We start from the raw sequence: 21,811 nt of genomic DNA, 5'->3' as shown, positions 1-21,811 counted from the left end.
CGAACAAGCCGTCATACACACACATTGACACGCAAACACGAGCAGGCCAAGGACAGTGAGATGGCATCCAGTTGCAAAGGGGGAAATACAATCCAATTTTTATCAGGCATCCAACCCACAACGCCTGAGAGGCAGAACAGATTAAAAGGTGTATACATTTCAAAAGTCTGTGGCAGCAGGACTATTCTGAAAATCAATAGCAATCTAATTAGCATGGCGTCAAATTGAGTAGGGCTAAGGGAGACGGGGAGAGAGACAGGCAGTGAGAGGCATTCAAACAGTCAGGGCAGTGTCAGAAGTATCAGATAAAAGATGGTGAGAATAGTGACTGTATTTGGAAGAGTATGCTTTTTTTAATTCATTCTGCATTTTGTCATCAGTTGTCGTAGGTATATGTTATTAGGTAAGAGTGTGCTTACAGCAATGAATCTGTTGTAGACTGAAATTGCACTGTGAAGGGTTCTGGGGGCTAAACATCCAACCAATACAAATGCTTCTAATGGACATTACGGTATTCATTTGGATTATATAATTCACTACACTTCTATGCCACCGATAAACAGTAAGGATGCAAAGAGGGGAGGAAAGAGAGAATGTCTACTCTTAGCACACGTGACAAAAAGAAGAACATATAGGTAAAGCAAGAATAGAAAGAGAGGAAAGAGATGGACAGACCTGCTTGCATGGAGCGTGCAGCAGCCTCACCGTATGGGCAGAGCCTCCTGTGGCGGCGAAAGCAGTATTACCGGCAGGGTCAGAGCAGTTGAGTCTGCAGATGCTGTCGAAGCGGAAGCCGTCGGTACAGTGATAGGAGCCATGGAAGATGGGAGGCGGGGGATCACAAGTCACCGGCTCGCATGCCCCCTCGAGCCAGCTGCCATCTTCGGTGCACTGGCGCTTGAATGCACGCCTAAAGGGAAAGGAAGCGTAACATTTAGACTTGGCTTTTGTGTAACTTAGGCGAGATTTATATATGGCTGAAATACAGCTTTAAGTGGAACTGATTCCAGGGCTTTCAAATGGCCCTGAAGAAGAGCCAAACCGTGTCTATTTCTTTACCTCTTGGGTTTGTTGGTGACATGATAGCCTGGCTTGCACTTGTACTTGCAGAGCGTGCCCACTTTGAGGCCTGTCTCGTTGCAGCGCTTGGTCTGCAGCACAGCACTGGGTACAGGTGGAGGGGCTGGGCAGCGAAGCTCACAAAGAGCCTCCGGGAAGGACCACAGACCATCCTCTAGGCAGGTAAGAGTATTGTTTGTGCCTGAGGAGGAAAAGCGGGAAAGAATGAAGAAAGAAAAATCAGTGCAGGTCGGTGAATTTGAGATAAAAGGAGATCAAAAGAGCACAAAGAAATGGAAATGGATGAAAATGTGTAGATTGAAGAACTGAATGTGAAATATGCAGTTGCTGAATGATCAATGAAAAAGAGTCACGAGGACAATTATGATGTTTCATAATGTAGAATTTATGATATCTCTCGTGTTAGTATTAAAAAAGTTGAAAAACAATTAAAGTGCATCAAACACCATTTATTACTGGAAGCATAAACATGTAAAATCAAAGACAAAATCATATAATTCATCTGTTTGATGACCCTAAAAATATGAATCTGTACATGCATGTGTGCACGGTCCACTGGGCATCTCACCTACGAGCTGCGCAGGTTCTCGACACTGAAAAGTGCTCTTCTTGCCGTAGGTGGTGCCCTCGGGGAAGTTGAAATGGGCAGGATGAACATGGTATTTGTCTGGCAGACCGCAGTCCACGGGCTCACATGACACCTGTTTGTTCCACTTCCCATTTGCACAGGTTATGGTCACTGAAGAGTCCGACTGGAAAATCAGACAAGATATCAAGTGAGTGTCAATACAGTCAGCTTTATGTATACGTATGCATTGACACAAGCAGTTATTTGTGCATTGATATGACAAATTGGTATCCCGCACACACCCTATAAATGTTTACCTCACTAAAAATGACTACAGCGATTCAGCACTTGCGCTCTGATCAGTGTGTAACCTAACAAAGCTTGATCAGGCTTAGTTTACTGTATGTCAGTAAGCCTCACAGGCTACCCAGCAGCTCAAGTAACTGCTGATAGCATTTGTAAGGTCAAGTCATGCCACTCAGACAACTGATATCCAACAACTGCACAATCAGCCCTAACACAAAACAGATTGACTTTGGTGGAAGTGTGACAACTTCTGAGAAACACACTTGCACTCACAGAAAGAGAGAGAGAGAGAATCTGGACTACCAAATGGAACTGTGGATTTATCCTTTTTTCTGAGTTTCTGTTGATTGTGATACTCAGAAATAACATCACTGACAAGTTGATATTTTTGACATATGACTTTCACACCCCAAATTCCTATTCAGGAAATGCCATGCAATCAGTCAATTTCACTGTTACAGCGAGTTGGAAACAAAGGAAATGGAGGAAAAAGTTGAGAAATTGATTTTGCACAAACATAGCAAAATAAAGCAGACCAGCTTTGCAGGCAAATTAGTACCATGAGTTCATTTTTTTTTAGCTAATGGCATCATGGCACAGTGACTGACAGTGGCCGACTACGCAGTTGCCTGTCGACAGAGAGGAAAACCTGCTTTTCCAGTGCTTCTTTCTGTGCAAACTTCTCAGAATCAAGGCAGACTGCCTCACATTTTCAAGCCTACAGAGTGCATCCTGTGCGATTGGGCTCTTACATGTTGTTGGAATGTGGGAGGAAACTGGAGAACCCAGAGGAAATCCACACATGGGGAGAACATGAAAAATCTGCAAGAAACGGACTGAGGCCAGGAGTCAAACCCAACAGTGGTAACACCACTCTACTATGACAAACAAAGACAAGCTCAAGTCTTACAGCATGATATAAGACCTAGTATAATAGATTAACATCCCTTCCATTCCCATTATGGACCTATCGTAGAGTATAGCCCTTGATTTGAAACAGCAGCCATGCAGGTTACTGCTGAGGGAGCTATGACCTAGGAAGGTCTGACTGAGAGTTGACACATGTCTTGCATTAATTGTGTGTGTGTGTGTGTGTGTGTGTGTGAGAACTCATGTTTATACACCCTGCACACATATCAACGTGTAACCATTCCTAACCCAGAGTGACGAGAAGACATTGAGGAGAATAAAGCATTAAGGACCCAGCATTTGCCACTATATGTATATGTGTATGAGTTCCTGCAAACAGTGATGGCAACCAGTTTCAAAAACATTACACTTCAAAATGTTTTCCTCTCCTCCCTCAACTCTTTTTTATTTTCCAGCAGAAAAACGTCCTGATCGCAGGTCGCCTGATCGCCTTTCCTATTAGAAAATAGCTCTGATTCTTGTAAATTACTTGGCTTGTGGTATATTTGTATAAAGATGAGACCAAAATAGGGAGACACTGCATCATCCAAACCTCAGCTGCTTTCATCCTCTTCCATTAAAGAGCACCATGTAACGCACCAAGAATGCTTAAATTGATAGCGATGCCAAGAAATCTCACAGCAAAGCTGTGAGAGTTCAATTATTTTGACTTTTCCTTCTCAGAACAAAAAAAAAAAAGGGGGGGGGGGGGACCTGTGTTTTACTGTGAGTTACATTCTACCCCTGTTTTGGTTAACTTTAATTGCATACATCTTTTTTTAAGAGTGGCTAAAATTTAAGGCCACACAAGCTGGACTCAGTTAGCATTACATATCTATTGCTTCATAACCTTCCCTCTCTTCCCGTGTATTTCCATCTTTCATCTTGTTCCCATTATATGATACTGCATAACAGTATCAGGTTCCCTCAAAATAAATAAGCTCCTTTCATATTTGGATATCCAACAAAGTAACATATGCATCACATGTGAGTGCCTGCTGAAAAATAACTGGGTGTAGAGTTGAATGAGTCAGCCATGATGGGAGGCTGTGAGCAAAGTCTGCGTAGAAGGGACGTGGAAGGATCCATTTAGTGTTAATGTGCCGATTGTAAATATGTGTGCAAAAGGAATGTTAAGTAAGTTTGGGAAATTGTGTATGTGCGTGTTAAGTTACAAGTTTTGCCCTAAAATGTGTGTGTAAAACCGTGGTCAAGTATGCACATGCAAACACACGCGTTTACATTTATGTACATGTGCCATGAGCTGTTTTCGCATTTAATCAAGCATGTATCCTCAAGTGTGTGAGTGCATATAGGGTTGTGGGCCTGTGTGTGTACTGTGTGTGTAAATGTGTGGGAATTTTCCTTCCTTTAAAAAATTTACAGCTGACTCTTTCTCTTCCAGAAGCGATTTTAACAACCTTTGGCTACTCTGCCTAATTCAAGCCAGACAGACTAACAGACAAATGAACCGACAGACTGACAGCCTCTTCCTTCGGCTCAGGGGTTTGCCTTTTCTCAGATGGCACACAAACACACAAGCACAAAAAAAAAGTCTAGTAATAACACACAGTTGCACATTGATAGGCAGAGTTATTATAGTATTGCTTAGTAGTGGAATTAAGTGTAATTTATTATTGTCTAGTCCTCATGGAAAAGCCCTTATGAAACAGTTTTGGAGAAAATAATCAGCTTTACTTAGAAGCAGAGAGGTTTTATTTGCCTGGAAGCAGACATGCTTCTAAGTACATAAAATTCTGGGAGGGTTAGTGTTTTTTAAATGATAACCACGTTAGTGGATTTCAAACTAACTTGTGTTTCAAACCGCCTTGTGAGGGCTTTGATTCTGAGTAGAAGAATTTTGAGTTTGCATTATGGAAAACGCATAATTTTGCTCAAAAAGAGAGCAACTCTTTTCAAGTTGTGGACAGAGCTGAAGGTTACACATGCTTTCTATCAACAGACAGGGAGCACATGGATGGGCTCTACAGGTATGACCTCTTTTCATACACTGGAATTAGTATTCACATGTTCATCCAATCGATAAGAGCCCTGCTAATCACCTGGTAGCAGCCACACAACTGTCAAATCTAAACTCAGCATCCACTAAGTCAGCAACTTGATGACTGAAATGTTGCTAAATTCTGATTGGTGCATGGACACCATGTTTTTCCACTCGAAGTCGGTGACAAGTACACAAACACATACGGGAACTTCAAATAACACCAAAGACCCCATCATTCATAATGAGAAGGCACAATACGTAACATTTCTGGGTTAAAATGTCGTCGACTAGACCTATGTTTTGTATTTTGTTGAGTTGAGTGTTTACATTATCCCAAAGTGTTTCCAACAATGTTCAAACAGAAAAAAATCCATAAAAAATGTAATGGTGCGTCTCATTTGGTAGCCTGCTAACTGCATCCTATCCCCTTTACGCCCCTTGCTGCCATAACTTCTGAGGGTTTTTACTATTATTTATATTGCTCACTTGTGATGAAGCACGATTGTTCATTGCCATTTGCTCTGGCTTCTGTCGCCGAAGCTGTCCCCGTGAAGGGCAAATGTGCCGGAGAACCCGATACCCCGAGAACATTATTGGACAAGCAGAGAGGTTAAACGAGGGTAAATATTGTTGTCACACTTTGTTTGAGAGACCCTTCGCAGCAGAAATTACATTTTGTGCATTTAACAATACCAAGGCAGAGAACACTAACAATCTTGTTGGCGGTCTACTAGTGCACACCTGCTGATCTACTGCACATACACTAAGATGAAGGGATGTGAGTCCAGGATAAGGCCTCTAAGTGTAGTTAGGTTATACATTATCCATTACAATGTTGATATTTGTCCTCTGCATTCGACCCATCCTTACTAGCTCGACTCCAGCTCTCAAGCCAGTGCCTTGATAGAGGTCACAGGGAAGGAGCATTTCAAATAGAGTGCCTTACATGCATATGTAAGGAGAAAACTGGAGCACCCACAGGAACACCTCGCATGAGAACATCCACACCAAGGTTGAAATGAGGACTGGATTCAGTGTTTCAAGATGGTGCCCAATCATTCCAATCAATGTTGCTCACTGGGCAAAAGTGCTGAAAAACATCTTCAGATGTCCATATTTGGCCGCCCATAAAACATGCACATAAAAGTCTTTCTTTGGCTGAGCTGGCTGACTGCCCACTCATATTAATATGCCGAAAATAATATGTTGATATGGCTCTTAACAGGCTTTAAATTTACCGTATATCAGATAAAATGACTCAAATTATACCAGGGGTTACTTCTAAATGTGTTTAAAATTTTTGTTAACACTCTGATGAGACCTTGATGAGGAAGAAGTGGATCGGTGTGTAGTAGCAGTTTGATGGGCTTGTTCTATGTTCTGTGGCGGACAGTGGGAAAGCATAAATGGCCTGTTAAGGGAAAAGTCTACGTGAAATAAAGCAGGCCTTTTCAGTGCCAGCAGTCAGTGTTCCTTAACCACTTCAAAGAGGGAGACAGATAGGGAAAACAGACAGCAATAAAACACACATATACAAATCAAGCAAGTGAGGGAAACTGAGTTTTTCTGAAGATAGCATTATCTAAGAAGGTGCTGTTCCCAGAACCACTTTGACATCGCTGAAACAAGAATGTAACTGGCTAATGAAAGGAGACAAAATTTGCACTTTTCAACCTTAATGTGGAGGTGTGTGTGTGGGCGTGTGTGTTTTTGTAAGCATTTGATAAGGAAAATCTGAGGAAAAGTTGTTTTCTATTTCATTTTGTTGCATTTCTGTTGTTTAACAGTCTTCTCAGCTGTCATCTGGGGGGAGATGTGGGGCAGATGTAGCCTGTGAATCAGGCCAGATTGATTTATTACTGGCCCTTTGACTAATTCCTATAACTACTTGACATAAAGCACATTTCCTTTTCTACTTTTGATCTCAAATGGATGTGCTCAGTGTTTTTCCTTTTTTCCAAATCTCTATTGCCTTATTTGTCCTGCAGTCGTACATTTTAGTCAGTCACAGCTGTGCCGCTGTTGCAGTCAAAGAAACAACATACATACTATCCCCCGCTGGATTCTACAGCTAGCAGCGCAACCTGCTTCAAAATGCAGCCTCCGCTCCAAACAAAGAGAAGCACAAGTCGAAAATGATGGTTTAGAGTGATTGGACAAAAAAACCCAACTGTAGTTTATGCTGAATGGTGCCCATGTGTGAGACTGCCTCTGCGTTCCAACTTACAAAGGCTTTCGGGAGGAGACTTCTGCTGCCCCTGGAGGGACGCGCAACTGGTGAAATCATTTCCCAGAGAATTGTTTCACTCTTTGAGGATAAAAGAATGGACTTGAAATGGATCAACAAGCTAGTAATAGAAGGCACTCCTGCTATGGCAGACAGGGTGAGTTAAAAGAGGATTGGATTCTGTTATGGTAATTATAAACATCATTCATCTGCACATCCAGTTTGCAGCATCAGTGTTTTTTTTTACCAGCTGAGCACAATGTTTTACTTGTCCTTGCTGACATTACATGGCTGAACTTAAAATGAAGTCGGAGCTTCAGGAGATCACGTCGGCGCGTAGATTTTTGTCTGCCTGCTGAACAATACCCAAAGAATGGCACAGCCCAAGAAAGGTGTTGTTTTTTTGCAATTCACAATGCTACAATCTAACATCTTTACAAAATGAGCACTACGTGATGTTTCGCACAGTTCAGTCCACAGAGCAAACACGTGATTTTACAGTCACATCTGAAAACATTTAACATCTCACTATCTAATGAGGAAAATGACATAGTCTGGACTATACAAGATAAATGTCTGATTCTGCTGAGCATTATCTATCAAAATTAACTGCAAAATGCTAATTTTCTATCAAACCAACAAAACATACCAGATGTCTTTTTGTGAAGTGAATGGATGCCAAAAGTTATTCATAAATATGAGGTCCTCTAAATACCTTTGAACTGTCAGTCATCATTTGTGGCAAACCTTTCAAGTCCAAAAAATGATATTTGGCACAGCCCTACTTTCCTTTCCATTGTCTCCTGTCCCCCACGTTCTCTGTACTTCCCTGCCTCTCCCTCTCTGAAAAGCATAATTTATCACTAAATGAATTGACATTGATGAATAGCCACATAGTGCCCTGTCAATCAAAATCTAATGCAATTAGAAGTCTGCGCCGACTCAATGGAGAACAATTCTGATGGTGTTTGTACATCCAGTATGTATGGATGTGGATGTAAATCTGCTTCCGTGCATGTAAGCACATGCTTGTGCTTATTTCTCTGTGCAGTTACAGTGTACAGTGTGCACATGTGTGAATAAGGCAAATCGGAGGAAGACAGAAGGACAGCTGAATGACTTTGCGGTTCTAGAGTTGCAGATCCCAGCAACGGCCATGTGAAAGATGGGATAGAGAACACATTGTTAACGTCAGAATACTGACCACGTACCAAAAAAAAAAGTAATTACTTCCCCATCTCCTTTACTCTTACTGTTAAACTCTTCTCTCTGCCTCTTTTCGTAAATGTTCCTGCCCGTTACTGCCATGCACCCATACACACCCACACATGCAGTTCCAGACTGAAATACACATAAAAACAAAATTTACCTTGTTCTCTGAACCTCCTGTCTCTCTGAGGGAGCATTAATAGATTGTCTTGCAGACTGCTTTACAGAGCCGTGGAGAAGGATAAAGTGTTTATATGGCCTTTACAGCAGCTTGGCCCCAATCCAAAAGGTTTACAATGCTGTGTCAACTACTCTGTTTGTTTGTTTACTTGTAGCGAGCATGCATCGGTGTGTCTGCCGTATCTGTCCGCGTCTGCGTCCTATTTATGCAAGGAGATTGTCTGTACTTTACTGTATGCGTGTTAGTATCTACATGGCGGCATTTCATGAGTGCTGCTGTGCGAGAGTGGCAGCAAATCTCTGCCCTTTAACGGAGACTTCAATGTGTGCAAAAAATGAGCAGGGATGGAGCGAGTGAGGGAGAGGGAGCAGACACTATGCGATGATGTCATCGTCCCGGTGGAGTAGCAATACAAAGTGACTGTTTGAGGTGATGGTGCAGCGTGCTCAGCAAGAGACTAAACACTATTATGTCTGTGCTTGTACAGAGAAGTGTAGTGTGTGCGTGCATGTATATCTGTGTGTGTGTGTGTGTGTGTGTACATATATGTGTGCCAAGCCAGCAGGAGGAGGAGACTGGGGCGTCTCCACTCCTCAGTGCAGCACTCATCTACCTGGATGTTCATGATGTCATTCTCCCTGGAGGCTTGTCGTGCCAAGCCTAGTTTTTGCAGGTGACAAAATAAATGCAGAGATAGAGAGCAGAGCAGAGCAGAGGGAGAGGCGCCTTCTCTCTCATGGCCATTTGCGTACTTGAGTTTGCATCAGTGCATCTTCACAAATTCATGTTTGCACGCATGTTCCCATATGCTGCGGAGATGCTTTTGCACGTAAGTGTTCGCACGTGCATCCGTGTGCCTCGCTGCGCACTGAGCTCCTCGACTGCCTGTGTGTGTGTTTAAACACGTGTGTAGCCGTGTGTGTTTACCTGGCTCTTGATGATGTCATCATCCTGGTGGATTTGCAGGACGTATCCAGAGTTGCAGGAGATGGTGCAGCGGTCTCCATTGTAGAAGTGGCGGCCAGGGCTACTGCACTTGAGCTCTGCATTGCGGATTAAGGGTTCCTGGCAGTCAATGGCTTCGCACGAATAATGTACACAACTACGAGTGAGCGTGTGTGTGGAGGGGGGTGGTGGGGGGGGTGGTAAAAGAAAGAGAGAAGGAGAGAGACAGAGAGAGAGAATGAAACTAAAATCACATTTAAAGTTACAACCAACATAAATTTAATGTACAATATAACACTGCAGACACTCTAGCATGGAAGCAGTCACACGTTTGCTCGCAAACAGAAACGCTACTCACTGACTTTACCACATCCATCCATCAATGACTGCTTAACATATCAAATCAATAAACCACATGGAGAAAAGATTGCCATATTTGTTATGCGTATGAAAGGGGTGTCTGTGTGCGCACATGCACACCAGAGTGTACTTTGTGAATTAAGAGTGACAGGATATATTACGTGTCGGCCACAATGGCAGAGTTTGGTCACAGCTCTGTGTTGGTAGCCTGATGAAGAAGGCATTTAATGCCGTTGGAATGCTTGGATGCCCAAGGCACCTTTTTTACAACAGCCCACATTCGACAGTATAGGGTTCCCTTATTAAGGTGACGGAGAGAGAGAGAGAGGATGTAAGAAAATACAGGTCTGGAGAAACATTGTTAAACTCTCTGCTGCAAGAATGGAATCTCCATATTGCTCTTTTCATCCATTTGTTTTCCCGCTTCTGTCACAGACATAATATTTGACTTTTCTCTGCTTTTTTCTCTCAAATTACTAAAAATCCAAACCCTCTATGCATCTGAAGTATATTATTCCTTACGTCCTGCATTTTCTGCCTCTAGAAAACTCATAAAAACCTGGTGTTAAAAGAAAGTAAAAGTGAAACCAAATTAGCTTTTGGTGAAATTCTAAGCTTGTGATTAAAATGCTTATGTTGAAAAGATGTTAAGATGAGCAGGTAAAGGTGTTTATGTTTGTTGCTGAGGTTCATAATGCACAAGAGTTGCAGTCCCTCATGTCCAGGCTTTTGAGGACAAACTAGGGAAGCCTTGAAGCCTCCTGTGGACACTTTGGCTTAGAACAAAATCTCTTTGTGGTTTTCTTCTAGTCACTCTGGAATTTCTGACATAAATTACAATTAACTACCTGGAAAACTATCGTCCTCCCCTGCAAGTACAGTGTACAGCACAATAGAGTGGCATGTGCAACAAAAAGAAGAGAGCTAACGGAACAAAAAAAGAGGCAACGTGCATAGAAGCTGAGAAAAAACATTAAGGCGAGAAAGCAAAAAACTGAGAGAAAAGGGAAAACATACATGTGCATGCATTTGCGGACAAGCATGGAACATAAAACTGAGTCATGTTAATAGCTCCTGTTGTTAACAACTCAGGGAAAAAGGGATGTGGTGTTTTGTGGAGGCATAAGTATTACGGGAAATGTGCTGCTCAGCCCAGGAGAATGAGAGAGTGAAAGCGGGAGCAGGAGGCACAGAAAGGGGAGAATTAAGGCGAAGGAGATGGCAAACAGTTAGAGGGAAAGGAGGATGACATGAAAGTGAAGGATGAGAAGACAGCATGGGATAACATATGATGAAAAGGAGGAGGTGGGGAGACATGGAAAAGCAGGGAGAGGGAGAGGGAATGGGAATAAGGAGAAGGTGAAGACAGAGTGAGGTAAAAATGGAGAGGCAAGAAATTTGGAAAGTGGGCTATAGACAACAGAATGCAGATGACGAATTGGCGTCGATTAAGGAGAAGAAACAGATCAACAGCATGAAAAGACAAAGGGGCTGAGGCAGGATTCTCTACTGATGTTGCAAGGACAAACAGGGAAATAATAACCAATATTATAACATTCGGTTTGTGGCGTGTTCAAGTCAAAACTTGTCTGGTTGACTCGCCATCACAAAAACATTAGTTTTCTAGAGCCGTTGGAGAGCAGATGAAGTAGGGGGGAATATGAAAGAGAGGGAAGTCAGTGAGAACTCTGGGAGAAAGCAACGAGTCTGTCTGTGTGCGGTAACACACAATTTCCTGGCTGATGCAGATACACAGCAGTTTTAATCTGTTTAGGTGCTCTTGGATGTCTCACTGGCACACAACAAAAGCCACAAACAGCCCTATCTCTCTGCACAGACCCCCCGACCAGCCATTCTTTGTGTATTGTGGTGTTTATTAGTGCATTTCTTGTTGAAAGGGTTGTGGGAGCATCATCAGTATGAATTGTCTCATGCATGACAGTGGTGTGGAAATTGGTAAATTGTGACTCCATGTGCATGTGCGGTCTGTTTGTGAGGCGTGAGCAATGACTTGACATCATATGGTTAAAATTAAAGGTGCTGGAGACTCAAAAAATGTAAATTTGCAGCTAAATAGGTGTTAATTGTTTTTTGGCGGTCTTGCCAACCGCTCTTAGAAATGTTTTCAATAACTGTCATGGGCTTCTTACTTAAATTGGATCATCTTTATTTCCTGGTTCAGTATCTGGGTTTCCAGCTGTTACGAATCATTTCGTCACACACAGAAAAATGTCCAAATATGGAATACTGCTCAGCCGTGGGCAGCACCTCTGACGCCTGATTGACAGGTCAGTTATTTAATTAACTAGTTAGTGTTGAGAAAAACGGCAACTGACAGCCTTAATGTAGTGCGGAACAATGCAAAACCTAATACAGGAGAAACATGTCCGTTTGGCAGGACTTTGGAAAGAAAAAGAATATTTGCATGCAGTGTGCACTTCGGCCGAACTCAACACAAAACAAACCGGGGTGGTAAACAAGATTTAGTGCTGGAGGCAGCGCGGCGGCTCTGTTGTTAGAAATTTGCGGCGCTCAGCAACAGGTCCAAATTAATTGTAAATTTCCAGTGATATTATATTTGTTACCTAGAAAGTTTTATTGTTATAGCTGTTGCTTTGGGCAGATGTCAAACATTAAACAGCTTGTTGGCAACATTAATTAACGCATGCCTCTCCCTCGCTCTGGCTCGCACACACAAACAGCTCTCAGCATCTGCTATCTGCTCTCCTTGTGCATGAATGGTATCCTTGACTTGCATTTCGTCAAGGTCTTACCATCCTGGTATATCAACTTTCGTGAAAAGAGTCAGGATAAACTATGGTAGTTTTTAATTACATCATATGTACACCTATATAAATACTTGGAAAAGCATGAATCCAACTCAAGGTTCCTGTACCTTTAAGGGGAAAGATAGTGCAAGTTGTGTGTGTGTGCATGTGTGGCTGCATTCTTGTGTAGATGCAGATAATCTTAGGATTTCATATGCATGTCTTTGGTTTTGATGTGTGTGTAGCATATGTAGGCCTCATGTTCACCAGTCTCCTGTTTCCCTATTTCCCGGCCTCACCTCTGGCCCGTGGGGTTGTAGATCTCATTGCTCTGGCAACCGCTTATCGTGATGGGGTCGAAGGACTGGAAGGAGCGCAGGCCTACGCCGGAGATGGCCACGAGGTGAGAGGCAAACATGACCAGGATAGCCTTGGTGTGGTAGAAGGCCACTGACAGGTCGTGGCTCACTGGGATCACCAAAGGGTTGGTGCGACAGCTGAGACGCCACTCACCTGCGGAGAGGATGTTAAGGATGGAGAAGACAAAACACAGTGTATTGAGATTGAGATGGAGAGCACAGAAGGAATCAAAAAGGATAAATCGTGCTCTGGTGTTGAAAGAGTGTCGACAGACGGATGAGAGTGACCTGCATTTCAGGGGGTTTGTGTGATGTCTGCTCAACTTTAGTTAGTTACAGTAGGTAAACTAGTTTAATGCTCAGCTTTCCACTTAGCAATCTGGAACCGACGGTTAATCAAGAAGACAGTTCTCACCTAGACTGTGGATGCCCTCCTTGGTGTCCACCAGCTGAACAGTGATGTTACACTGAGTCTGGTCGATGTATGTCGTCCCATCAGCAGCGAGATGGATAATCACTGCTGCTGCCACCATGGGATGAGAAAAGTAGGCCTGAATAAAGGAAAACAATAGTTTTAAAGTCAAGTACAAATTCTCAGTTACTGGAATCTACTGCCTCCTCTCCGATGGCCGAGTTGAACGTGTTATTTCCCCATTTGAATCATGCATCATGCGCCATTTGTGTTGTCATGTAATTCTTCAGTGATAGCATGGTGTCATAATGAGCCCCAGTACAGAATGGAATGGACTGAGGACAGGGAAGTCCACAGTGAAAGGTAGAGAGGTGTCCACGATCTCGTCTCATTCATTATCTTATCATATTGTCACACTTGCACAGTATTATTGTTGGGCATTGCACTAAATATGAATGACTACAAACTGCCTGTAAAATCAGGCTTCCTACAGAATGACCAGAAAACCATGGGTTAATATAGATAATATAGCTATAGAAACAGAGATATACACCAATGCATAAAGCATTATTATTTGTTAGTGATGTCTTTCAGTCATCATAGAAATGTTGCATCATTCTTCTCAGATAGGTCTTACCTTAAGCCAGTAGTTAGGATATCCCCAGGTTGACTTATGGGCATCACGGCAGGGGAACCATGCATACTGGGACACTCCATCTGATAGATCAAACACCTTGGACTGACATGTCTAAGGAAAAATAAGAGAAATAAAAAGAAATAGGGTCATTTTGTAGGTCCAAATATTTTGTTGTGTAATCCATGTAAAGAAGTAGAACTAAATGTTGGATAAAATAAGAAACAGATTTCTGTCAAAAAATAAAAATAAAAAATCTGTCTGTGATGTGGCATCTTTTGGGTTTTTCTTGTTTGTTTCTGCTTTTTTTTTTCATTGGTTTTATTTTGTTTTTGCTTTTTTGAACGGCAAACACGGAATTCCTGTTCCCCCACAGTGTTTATGAGGGTTTCCTCCTTTCAGTCGAGAACATGTGGTGCAGCCTAGCCTCATACAAGTTGCACACCGCATGGATAACACCTGCTGAAGAAAGATGCATTACGCTCGTGATGACGCTGAGTAATGTCACCAATATATTTCAGTACCATGAACTTGTAAAGATGAAATTGGTTGCTGTTGTCAGTTATGGTCTCTGAAAAGCTTGCTCATTTGCTCAACTTGTTTCTCATCACAATACACCAGACCCAAAAGTCAGGAAGAGTAAGGCTAAAATAAAATGAAAATGAGTACTAGCTGAGAAGCTTACTAACTTTTTATTTTACACCTACTGGAAAAAGCCTCAGTTTGGTCGCTGTCTATTCCTCAAAGGCTGTGACCCCTGTTTTTCCACAACTGTCAGCTGTTTGTCTGCAGCCTGGGCTGACGTGCAGCTGACGTCCATTCTGTGCAGCACTGTTTGTTTGTGTCTTGTCAACAAACCCGGCACCTTGTCATGCGTTGCACGCCCCACATCCCTCTCCACTACCTCTGTGTCCGATTCTGCCTCAAACTAGTCTGTGTGGGTTTTTTTTTTCTTTTTAAACGCTGTCATGCCACACCTGCCCACTAGAAGCCCTCAGAGAGTTTTTATGATTCCGTGCAGCACCTGGATTAGCCTGTTCCACAGCTGTACCACATTTGGCATACATGGGAGTTTCCCCAGAGCCGTACTCACCTGCTGCATGGATTTACATCTCCTAATGATAATTAAAATGTGTCTATCTGGTAAAAGACTAACTAAATTATGTTTTTATGAACGATTGTTGTTCTGTTCTTACAAAGTACAGATACACAAAAAATACATGCAGGGTGATCTAAGAATCTGTTCCCTTTAGATGCAGCTTTTCTTTCTTTTTTGTGGATATGATTAAAAGAAAATCTACATTTTTTTACACCTTTGCATTGTAGAAATAAGGATGATTGACATTTTACTGAAGTACTGTACTTTGAAAGCTCAATTCGAAAGTGGAATTTAAACTAAATTTGTGGGACTTTGCCTCTGATAAACTATTATTCACATCTGACCAGAGATCTGTCTCACCAGAGAAGAAGGTGGAGGTTTGTGACTTATGGTGACTGAGATGACAGTGAAAACACTACCGATAAAAAAAAATAGAAGCTCTGACTGCACTTAAAGTTATTGCTAAGTGTACCGGTTCGGCATGTTTAAATAGGAGGCATGTTGTGTTGCTGCCGTTTGAGTCAGTTCCACCAGGACAATTCTAGTACGAGCAAAGCTTCAGGACGAGGCATCTGGAGAAGGTCGAGGCCTTTTTCCATTTTTGGTGACTGGTCTGTTACGCCTCCCGTGTGCCTGTACATAGAATATTCAAGCCAAAACAGCTCGACCTTTTACTTAACCACTCCGTCATCCTGTCACGAGTAGCGTTAATGTCAGGGCAGAGCTTTAAAAAGCACCAGGAATTCAGTAGCTGGTATCCAGTTATCGTAAATTCTACGATGGCAAAGTCACCTCGTTACTGTGGCTTTGCTGACACACAAAAGATCAAAGGACCCCCTTTAGGATTTGTGTCCCACACATTATCACCTCAGCTACGCCAGGATGATGTTCATCAAGGTGCGGTGAGGAACATGGACAGGCAGGATGTGGAGAAAACAGGTCTGAGATGATGCGAACAGGCATGATTAAAGAGAAGGAAAAGGGGCAGACAGACAGAAAAAGTGATAGATGGACACATCGCTCAAAGGCTGTTGAGCAATAGATAACACAGACAAAGGGGAGAGAGGGCACACGCCCAAGGACGGTGAGTTTCGCCCGCTGCCCTGAGCTAGTGAAATGAGACACCAGTAACATGAGAGTTTTGCTAGAGAGGCTTCTGTAAGATCCTGCCACCGTGGAAAACTGGCCAGACCAGCTATCTGTCTATACATCTGTCCCCTGGATCTGTTGACGTGACCTTTCTGCTCAGAGCTGAACTGGCAAAAATGAGAAATGCAGGTGACAAAAACACCTGAGATCAGTCGCCGTGAGACTTGAGTGCAGCGGCGTAGACCTTCATTCTGTGTTCATCAGAAAACATTTGCTAAATGTTAATGAAATAAGTACATTAACTAAATTGAAGGGCTATTTTACTCTGGCAAGTGAAGGGCTTCCCACAGTCCAACAGTGCCTCCCAGCCCAATTCCAATTTTGGTCTGGGCTTGACCCACAAAAACCCCACAACACTCTGAGTAACTCTCCATGGCTGTATGACTTAACTAAGCATAGAATTTAAAGGGACAGTAGGCTCTAATCAACTGGAGTCAAGAGGAGCTGGTTTTCCATTGCTACCCCAGATAGGGCAGGTGACAAAAGCTTTTTCCACGTGCAAACTAATGACTTACTCATGTAAACACAGATGGCACTAGCTACACCTTCCTCCACACTCCTCCTCCTTTCATCTCTTCCTCCTCCTCAAGGCAGACAAACACTGCTTGACAAGCCCCCCCTCCCCTTAAAGCCTCACGCCAGTAGGATGCATTTCACAAGTCTCCTGTGGCACATCACACTTCCTCTAACCTCCTCCCAATGCATTGGCAAGAGTCAAAGCGCTCTAGATAGATATTTCATTGATTTGATTTCGTCATTAAGAAGGTGAGGGTGGAGAGGCAACTTTAGTTCCAGACATTAGAATTTTATCCATTCATCCATTCATCAATGACAAGGATACCTACTTATCCTTGTCAGGGACGCAAAGGACTGGGCCTGTCCCAGCACACACTGGGTGTGTCGTCACAATTATTTTACACCTTTGGGCAAATTAGAGTCCCAGATTAGCCTAACCAACATGCCTTGGACAAGAGGAGGAAAATGAAGGAACATACAAACTCCAGAGGGCTCAGCCGACCAGCTCTGGTTTCCAGCCCGGGACACTGCACCATGGTGCCACCGCTGTCAAATTTTATGTTCTGTAAAATATTTAAACTCTGCACATCTTTCGCAGTTTTAGTATTTCCTTATTGAAGCTCAATCTGAAACAGAAGTGTTGATAAACCACATTGCCATTTTTCGGTCAAGAATGCGCCCAGAAACTGTTGACGGTGGATGTTTCACACAATATGGTCGGCATCCAGGAACCAAAAACAGCGCTGCCCCTCTCATCTTATAATCTTTTGATTTTATTAAAGCACAATGTCGCAGTCTGTAAGCAAACCACTTTTCTCTCCTTTCATGCCAGTTCTGTTCTCGCTTGACAACAGCTCTTTATGTTGGCAGCTGAAGTCCATTTTGAGATGTGTAAACTTTGTCCTTTTCAAAGAAAATCAACAAATATGACCTTGGTGCCCACGTTTGCGTGATGTGCTGTCTGACACGCTGCTATCTCAGTTGTCAACATTAATCTGCAGGCTCAGGTCAATGGGCTTAAACATCGAGCCTTTGTAAGAATGGCAAACTTAACAAACTTCCTTATTAGAACTTCAGAAATGCCTCTTCTACATGCAGCAGTGACTGACGTTTGCTTTTGCATAAAAATTCAAATTCAACTTCCTCAACAACACCAGAGTAGAATCAAGTGTTTAACCTTTAAGCACGCCACTTAGTTTTGGACTTTGTAATCAAGTTAATTCGCTTTCCTTCATGTTCAAGCAAACAAACTTGTGAATGGCTCTTTTCCTCATTGGGGTTGCTGTTATTGAGATATTGAAGAAGCCACTGTAAATGGACTTACAGTACAATTACATAGTTAATTGAACAAAGTACTTTTCTTTGACAAGGTGTGCTTAACGATCTGCAACCTTAGAAAAGGCTTTTACAGTGGAAAAACATGCTAAACGTTGAGGAACATTATGATATATACAGTATATATATGTATATATGATAATTCAGACTGCAGGAGATAATGTAAAACAATTCCTGTGTCTCATTTATACTATGATCAGGTGTTAATTAAGGACTGAGATAAATGCATTCTCAACAGTGAGTCCCCAAGGATGTTAAAAGGCACATGCATTGATTGATGCAGAGCAGAGAGGGATGGGAGCCCAGAAGCATTTATAGCACTCACTTTATCATAGATTAAGTAACATAACCCGATAATTTTACTCAGAATTTGCAAGTATTCAACATGTGGCTACAATTATCAATATGCAAAAACTACTTCAACAAATGTAGCAACTGAGGCAGCAGCATAATCACCGTTACAGTAACATCTGCACAAAACATTCCAGTATTGTTCCAGAACTAATTCTAGCATAGTGCATGTACCTGTTATTGAAAAATAAAGTCGGCCTCTCTCTATGTCTTTGGCGTGCCTTTTTTCCGGGCCCCTTTTCATAATTTGTCTCAGACACAGTACGATTTTTAAAATAAACTTTTATGGCTAATACATCAGCTGAATCCAATGAGATCAAATAAAAAACAGATGCGATTTCCTCTATCGTGGACACACTGCAAGCCCTGATGAATCAGCCCGCCCCTAATATCAGGAATATTAAATCACTGAAAAACATTTGGAGGAAAAAGTCATTGGTGTCAAATATATTATTTACTGTATTTTCGAAAGATGTGGTTTCAGAGCCTCCCCTATTGTGCACACAAAGATTTACTATGATAAGGAAGACAACAAAACGTTTGCATGTGCTTGTGTTTGGACATATGTGGTGCAACACCAACATAATCATGACAATAAATACCTTATCTACGTGTTTTCAAAGATCTAAAAAGCGTTGGATAACAACAATATTAACGGCCCCGACAGAGGAGCGAAGCAGAGGTCATAAACAACACTAAGAGACAAACCCTCAAAAGAAAACATGCACATTAAATTGCCACTCATGCAGGCTCTGGCTTTAAATGAATCATACTGGTGAGGGAAAAACAAAATATGGAAATTAAGTAAAGAAACAGCACATATGCATCTAAACTAAGAGCTGTTTTTGTTTGCCCCCCTTCAATCTGCTATGCCTATAAAATATGCCACCTGCCAGCAGACCTTCAAATGGATTGCTTGATTACAACTACAATATCACAGCAGGAAGTGTTGACAAAAGACAGTCAAAAGCAGTCTCTCAGCTGGAAGAAGTAAGGGGAAGATATGACAGATCTGTTGATTGTGAGGCAAAACTGGATGATTAAAACTGTTACAAATGACAGGAAAAGCTAATGTTGTAAAGCTCATCATGTGTAATACCTGTTTTAAAGGGGTTTGCCTCTAAGTGGAAGCCATTACTGTTAAATTATTACTTCTGATAGCTTCTAATAGCCCACTCATTCCCAAACACATGATTTCCTTGCACTGATTTGTACTAAGGAAATAATCATAACCAAATTCCAGGTAAATAAGTTAAATGTCGAGATGTCTACTTGGAACAAAACAACTTCTCGCCTTCTTCGGAAAACAGTCACAGCAACAGATGAGTTCAACTTTTTAACTCAAAAATACACACACACACAAAATCGCACACAGCTACACACATGGTCTTAATTTGTACCAGCTGGCTAGTCAGACTGGCAGACAACAGCCAATCCCTGGTCTGTAGACACAAACTGGTGTTTGTAAATCACCACTTCAGATAAAAGGAGAGCTAAGCGTCTTGAGCCAAGGGGAAACCAGAAGAGATAAAGGTGAGGAGAGAGAGAGTGCAACTGTCAGCCTCATTACCTTGGAAATATGTCTGTACTGTAAAAACGTTCATTAAGAGCATAAAGGAAAACATAAAGTCAGAGCAGGGGGGAACAGAGAGTGGCGCTGTAAGTAAAGACAGAGTAATGACAATAATAATGGCTCTAATAAGCATAATGTACCTCAACCGCAGCCTTTCCCCTTGTGATGGAGATTTGGCGCCAGGGCGAAGTTAGATCACCTCTACAGAGGGATGCCTGCACATTGCACACATCCGCGTACAAACACGTGCACAGACTCGAAGACAAACATGCACGTACGCTACAGCCACTTAGGCTCCAACACTGATGTTGAAGCCTCCAGACTGTCAAAACGTCATGTCTCGGATTCAAATCGATAAAGCGAACAGACATGTGCAAACATGGGCCATATGTTCTTGGAAGATTATTGAGGCCCTCAGACGTTTAGGGGGCCCCAGAAAGGTCCTCCCTGCGCCCCCAAAAGACAAGAGGAAGACGGCGGAGCATGAGGAAGATCTTAGCTCAACTCAGGACATTTCTGACACGCTGTTCTCAGGTGTCTTTATGTGGAACACAAAGAAGAGAGATGCCATTTTTCAGAATGGCATGCCCTCTCATTATAAAGCCATGCCCCCATACCTAATGGGGTCAAAAGTTGAACAAGTTACTGTAATACATTAACTAGCAAATATTCCTGCACCAGTGTCTTGACAAATCACTTACAGTACAGATATATAAACTCGGTCTGTGTCAAGGTGCTGCAGCAGTTTCATGGAAATCAGATTTTGTTGTCATCTGGTGAATCAGAATGAATGAATCAGAGGCTCATACGCAAGTATGAGGCTTTGGTTCTGTACTGCTGAGATGTGAAGTGATGATCATGAGAACGTATCGCATCTACGCATCCAGACAGACAGGAGGACGCCATCATGACAACATAATGTCTCACATCCTATGTAACATGTGGAAGGAAAAAAAAATCGCTGGTAGATATTATCAGTGGATTGGCTTGTAAGAGCATTTCTGTTGTTGGGACTGTTAGAATTTATCTTTGTCAACCAGCTTTCCCACAATCCCCCTTTTCTACACCAATTTACAAGTGTTTCCCAGAATGATTCCAGCCCCATCATCTTAAGTCTCAGTGTGTCACATGTGCATTCTTTTTGCCTTCATCCATCACTCAATTTAGCAGTAAATACGCATTATCACTACCACAACTAAGCTGTTCATTCATTTTGCATGATCCATCAACTTCGACATCCGCTGACTCAGTGTGAGCTCTGGTGCACCAGGAGTTGATAGAAGAGGATACCTGCAGGGTTTATCATTTGTTTCAGATCCTGCTCTGCAAGGAGGACGTTTTTTTTTTTTTTTTTTTTTTTTATGGATTTGTACTGTTGGACACATGCAAATTAAGCAGACAATTCCTAAAGGAATATTTATCCCGCTGCTGCACCACCTGAAGCATGTTTATTTCCATTAAATATATATTTCTTCTTCTGCTTTTCTCTCCATTGCTGCCTCTCTCTTTGACAAAGGCATACATGTACGGATTTGAAGGCCAAGCATGGGAAGCAGGAGTGAGCATCTGTGAGGCATTTGTGGAGAGAAAGAGCAACAGAGAGAAACTAGTATGAGTTTCCAAGCACCATCCCATGGTTTACTGGAATGCTGGTGAGCGCCTGGTGTGTGAGGTAATGTCCTGTCACCCAGCCCCACCCATACCCACTGAGGCTCACCGTCTCATTGGTCCTGGGCTCATGATGGGCCACTTGCATGGCCTACTGAGAATGGGGCTGTAAAAGTTAGTGAGTGCGTGCAATTATGCAGTTTACCTATCCCAGTCT

The 21,811-nt window shown here is 42.4% G+C and overlaps 1 protein-coding gene across 2 annotated transcripts in view; it reads right to left on the bottom strand.

The window, feature by feature from the left end:
* The window catches only part of pappaa (pregnancy-associated plasma protein A, pappalysin 1a), a 92,278-nt gene that overhangs the window by 24,398 nt on the left and 46,069 nt on the right, over positions 1-21,811 (bottom strand). The window contains exons 11-17 of one of the 2 annotated variants that reach the window (XM_041960053.1): positions 13,967-14,077; positions 13,333-13,468; positions 12,858-13,071; positions 9,413-9,587; positions 1,649-1,832; positions 1,060-1,261; positions 676-910 (exon numbers count right to left, since the gene is read on the bottom strand). In XM_041960053.1, the coding sequence (XP_041815987.1) occupies positions 676-910; positions 1,060-1,261; positions 1,649-1,832; positions 9,413-9,587; positions 12,858-13,071; positions 13,333-13,468; positions 13,967-14,077 (1,257 nt within the window). The remainder of the gene's footprint in view (positions 1-675; positions 911-1,059; positions 1,262-1,648; positions 1,833-9,412; positions 9,588-12,857; positions 13,072-13,332; positions 13,469-13,966; positions 14,078-21,811) is intronic. The other variant, XM_041960054.1, reaches the window with a different exon arrangement.

Source organism: Chelmon rostratus, chromosome 19 (assembly GCF_017976325.1).
Source record: "Chelmon rostratus isolate fCheRos1 chromosome 19, fCheRos1.pri, whole genome shotgun sequence".
In the NCBI taxonomy this organism is placed as follows: domain Eukaryota; kingdom Metazoa; phylum Chordata; class Actinopteri; order Chaetodontiformes; family Chaetodontidae; genus Chelmon; species Chelmon rostratus.
This window is presented reverse-complemented; position numbering and strand designations above follow the sequence as displayed.